The 4,288-nt window shown below is 52.8% G+C and overlaps 1 protein-coding gene across 1 annotated transcript; it reads right to left on the bottom strand.

Moving 5' to 3' along the window:
* Positions 1-218: 218 nt before the first annotated feature.
* On the bottom strand, positions 219-1,422 carry LOC104034623 (C-C motif chemokine 4). The gene is made up of 3 exons (XM_009487668.2): positions 1,350-1,422; positions 704-815; positions 219-306 (listed from the first exon to the last, which is right to left on the bottom strand). Exons 1-3 carry the CDS (start codon positions 1,420-1,422, stop codon positions 219-221), a joined length of 273 nt encoding a protein of 90 aa, XP_009485943.1.
* Positions 1,423-4,288: the final 2,866 nt, after the last annotated feature.

Consider the following 4,288-nt stretch of genomic DNA (forward strand, 5'->3'; position numbering starts at 1 on the left):
GAGGGATGAGGCTGCAGACTGGTCCATGCAAACCAAGGGCAAGTAGCAGCACCCCAACACGAGGTATCTCGTGGTCCCCTTGCAGCAGTCCCCTGGAGCTACCTACAGATGACATGGGCTCGTGCAGCTCCTGTTGCCCCAGTGTTCTGCTCCATAGCAGGAGCTCAGGACAGCGTGATTCGTGCATGACAGCAGCTATGGTTGCCATCTTGCTTTACTCAGTTCTGCTTCAAGTTTTGCAGGTAACTTTGAACCCAGGTGTCACTGGGATTGGCACAGACCTGGCGGCCTTTCTTTGTGATGAACCTGTGGAACAAGGATGAGGCATATTAGATCTCTGCTCAGACCTGCACCCAGGAGATCCTGGATCTCAGCTTTGGGGCATTGCAAGAGGTTCTCCCCTGTGCCCTAAGCTGATGCTGAAACCAGCAGCTGGCTGTAATTTCCCCCACTCCCATCCCTTTTCCCACACTGCCTCCTCAACTCCTGCAGGAACATCTCCAGGCATCCCCACATGAGCATCCCTGGCAGTCCCTATGCAAGCCCCTTCCCCTTGGGCTTCCCCTCACCCTGCTCTGTTCCTAAAGGACCCCATGCCCACAGCCACCCTGCAGAGCTGGTCACTCACAAACGCACACCCCACAGCAGCTATCCCCGCACTGCCCCAGCTTGTCTGCACCCAGGAGTCGGCGCTGGTACTTACACGATGGCCGGCAGGGTGCAACTGGTGCTGGTGCTGTAATAACGCAGGATGAGCTTCCGTGGGAGCTTGTGGTGTGTGTAAGAGAAGCAGCAGATTGGGAGGTCAGATCCAACTGGAAGAGGCAAGGAGAGACAAGGTGAGCATGTGCTGGACTATGCGTTGGGAGCAGCCAGCTCAGGGAGCCATGCTGGCAGGGAAGGGACTGAGGAATTAGAGAATAATTAATGTTGGAATGGACATTAGGGATCATCTGGTCCAATGCCGGGAACAGTATTGTCAGGTACTGGGGGAGATTCCCACCCAGTCATTGCTCAGAACTTCATTTCCCCACCTTCCCCAGCCCCAGAGCAGAGATGGAAGTCCCTAAACTATAACCAGGAGTAAGTACCCTGAGCCCAGGCTGGCAGGCTGGCTGGCTGGATGGATGGATGGCTGGCTGGCTGGCTGGCTGGCTGGCTGGCTGGCTGGATGGATGGATGGATGATTTTCTAATTCTGGGGTTCCTACATGTAGCTGATCTCAGTTCAGAGTGGAGAATGGTACAAATGCTGAAAACTTCCCAGTTATCTGCCAGGGGAGCTCAATGGAGAAATGATAATGAAGGCTCAATCTGTTTTTCCTTCACAAATGAAAAAGCAGGACTTACCTGGGCCAGAGAAAGTTTGGGAGCAAGAGGCTGTAATGAGGAGAAGAGCAAAAAGAGCTGCAAAGACCTTCATCTTCCTGTCAGGTGAGGGCAGTCGGAGCAGGACCAGAAGCTCTGGCAGATGCAACTCGGACTGCAGCAGCTGGATTCAGCTCCCTTTTAAGAGGGAGTCCTGGAGGCAACTGGGAGAAGCCCGAGTGGAAATTCCAGAATGACGACAGAGGATGTCACGAAAGTGAAACAGCCAAAGGGAATTTGGGGGGGGAGGGAGGGGGGGAGGCAGAAAGAATGGGATATGGTTCACATTGGAGCCAAGTATGTTGAGCTCTGACTAAGTGCTCATTTTCAATTCCATCAAATCAAAAGGAAACTAAAATGTGCCAAGCGGCATGGCCACAAAGAAGAGAACTATTTATGTGAACTACAGGAGGGATTTTCCCTGTGAGTCTGTATAGCAAAAAACACAATGTTTGCCTAAGATTATGCAACTCTGGAAGAAAAAAACAGGCAGGCTCCAAAGCATGTTAGTGTGTTGGGTGTTTATCAAAGGTTGCTAACTGCAGCACATGGAGCTCAGAGGTGGCTGGACTGCAGGCTCTGTGCTACCCAAAGTGCTCTGCCCCCACCAGTCCTGCTGTGCTTGGCTTAACATGGACCAGTGAGGAGCTGAGGCTGGAGCACCCCTGGAGGTTGTCCAGTCCAGCCCCTGCTCAAAGCAGGGTCAGCTGGGAAGGCTGCCCAGGATCATGTTCAGATGGGCTTTGAATATCTCCAGGGATGGAGGCTACACAACCTCTCTGGGGAACCTGTTTCAGTGTTCAGTAACAAAGTTTTATCTGGTGTTTAAGTAGAATTTCCCATTGCCTCTTGTCCTGTCATTGGCCACCACTGAGAAGAGTCGGACGCCATCTATTTTGCTTCCCACACACATGTTGATAAGATCCCCCTGAGCCATCTCTTCTCCAGGATGAACAGTCCCAGCTCTCTCAGCCTTTCCTCCTAGGAGAGATGGTCCTGTCCCTTAATCATCTTTGTGGCCCTTTGCTGGACTCTGTCCAGTATGTCCATATATCTCTCATACTGGGGAGCCCAGAACTGGACCCAGCACTCCAGGAGTGGCCTCACCAGTTCTGAGCAGAGGGGAAGGATCACCTCCCTTGACCTGCTGGCAATGCTCCTCTTAATGCAGCCCGGGAGCCTGTTGGCCTTCTTCATTGCAAGGGCACATTGCCACTCATGTCCAGTTTGGTGTCCACCAGGAGTCCCGGGTCCTTTTACACCAAACTGCTTTCCAGCTGGTTGGCACCAGTGTATACTGGTGCCTGGGGGTGTTCCTCCCCAGGAGCAGGACTTTGCACTTCTTGTTGAACTTCATGAGGTTTTTGTCAGCCCATTTCTCCAGCCTGATGAGGTCCTTCTGGATGGCAGCACGTCCCTCTGGTGTGTCAGCCACTCCTCCCAGCTTTGTGTCATCTGCAAACTTGCTAAGGGTGCATTTCATCCCATCATCCAGGTCATTAAGATATTAAACTTTACTGGTCCCAATACTGATACCTGGGGTTCCCCACTGGTGCCCTGCCTCCAGCTGGACTTTGTGCCATGGATCGCAACCCTCCAAGTCCAGCCATTCAGCCAGTTCTCAGTCCCTCTCACTGCCATTTAACTAATCCATACTTCATCAGTTTGCTTATGAAGATGTTATGGGAGTCTTACTAAAGTCAAAATAAACAACATCCACTGCTCTGCCCTCATCCACCAAGCCAGCCATCTCATCTTTGCAGGCTACTCACAGTCACCTTAACAGCCACAGGCCTCCACAAAGCAATCAAATTGCAGGATCTCACCCTGCAGGTGAGGCAGAAGGATCTTTTGCCACCCCCAACCTCAGCCCCCAGGGGAGCAGGGAGTTTGCCAGAAGAGGTAGTTTACCACACTGGCAATATTTTGCCAGCCTGAACCACTCCCTCCAAAAGCTCCCTTGAGTCCAAGATGGATTTTCTGGCCAAAAAGGTGAGAATGAGTGGTGGAGAACCTGCCTGGCATGGGAGAGACTTTGAAGCCTCGACAGGTCCCCGGCGCTGGAGTGGTAGCAGCACTGTGCCATGGAGCAGGGAAGAGCAGCAATTCTTCAGGGAGAGGGGTGACCTGGGACTTCCTGTCATCCTGCCACAGCCTGGGGTGCAGCTGGAGTCAGAGCCCCTCCCCACTGCAGAGAGGATGCTCAGGCTTGTGGGTGGGCTCCAAGGGCCTGGATTTTCATCCCCAGAAGTACAAATGCCCTGCTTGGCTACCCTGGAGCTGCAAGTGAGAGCGGTGGAGACACTGTCCTTCACAAATCAGCTCATCTCTGACAGAGACAGAAAGAAGGCTCAAGGCCCCTGACACAGGTGATGATCTGCTCCTGCACACACTTATCCCCCCAGGGAGGACCTCTTTTGCACCCCTGCTTCCCTGCATGCTCTTATACTGCATTACAACCCAGAACACCGGTGCTATCAGCTGTGGCAGGCTGCAGGCTCACACTCCAGCTGGGCGGAGGCACCACCAGAGTGGCTGAGGGTGTGCTTTTATTGGGGCCAAAGACCCTGTAAGTCCTGACATGGCTATCAGGGAGGGTGTTGGATTTTGCTGGTTTCATAACAAGCCCTGGAAGGACCGGCTCTGCTTTCCCTGGGTAATTCTGAGCACCTCTGGGCAAAGGTGCATGGCAGAACAAGACGTGGCTCCAGCTTTCAGCTGAACGGCTGCAGAGCAAAACCAAATTATGGCTTTTTGCCATGGAAATAAATCATGCAGAAACCAACAGTGGGAGTTTTATGTTCCTCTGTGCTTGCAACCCACATGTTAGCGTGTGCATGGGGAAATGACAAATGCCAGCTGCCGGCACTGCATTGCTGGGTGAGAAAGGTTGTGGCTACAGAAAGACAGCTTTGTGGCTA

Source organism: Pelecanus crispus, chromosome 12 (genome assembly GCF_030463565.1).
Source record: "Pelecanus crispus isolate bPelCri1 chromosome 12, bPelCri1.pri, whole genome shotgun sequence".
NCBI classification, from domain to species: Eukaryota; Metazoa; Chordata; class Aves; order Pelecaniformes; family Pelecanidae; genus Pelecanus; species Pelecanus crispus.

What these genes read in the sequence shown, in the direction of transcription:
- LOC104034623 (XM_009487668.2), bottom strand. Translation starts at nt 1,422, where the DNA reads ATGAAGGTCTTTGCAGCTCTTTTTGCTCTTCTCCTCATTACAGCCTCT. An exon ending in CCAAACTTTCTCTGGCCCAG is followed by an intron (nt 816 to 1,349) that starts GTAAGTCCTGCT and finishes TGCCTCTTCCAG; the next exon opens with TTGGATCTGACCTCCCAATC. An exon ending in TGCACCCTGCCGGCCATCGT is followed by an intron (nt 307 to 703) that starts GTAAGTACCAGC and finishes CTTGTTCCACAG; the next exon opens with GTTCATCACAAAGAAAGGCC.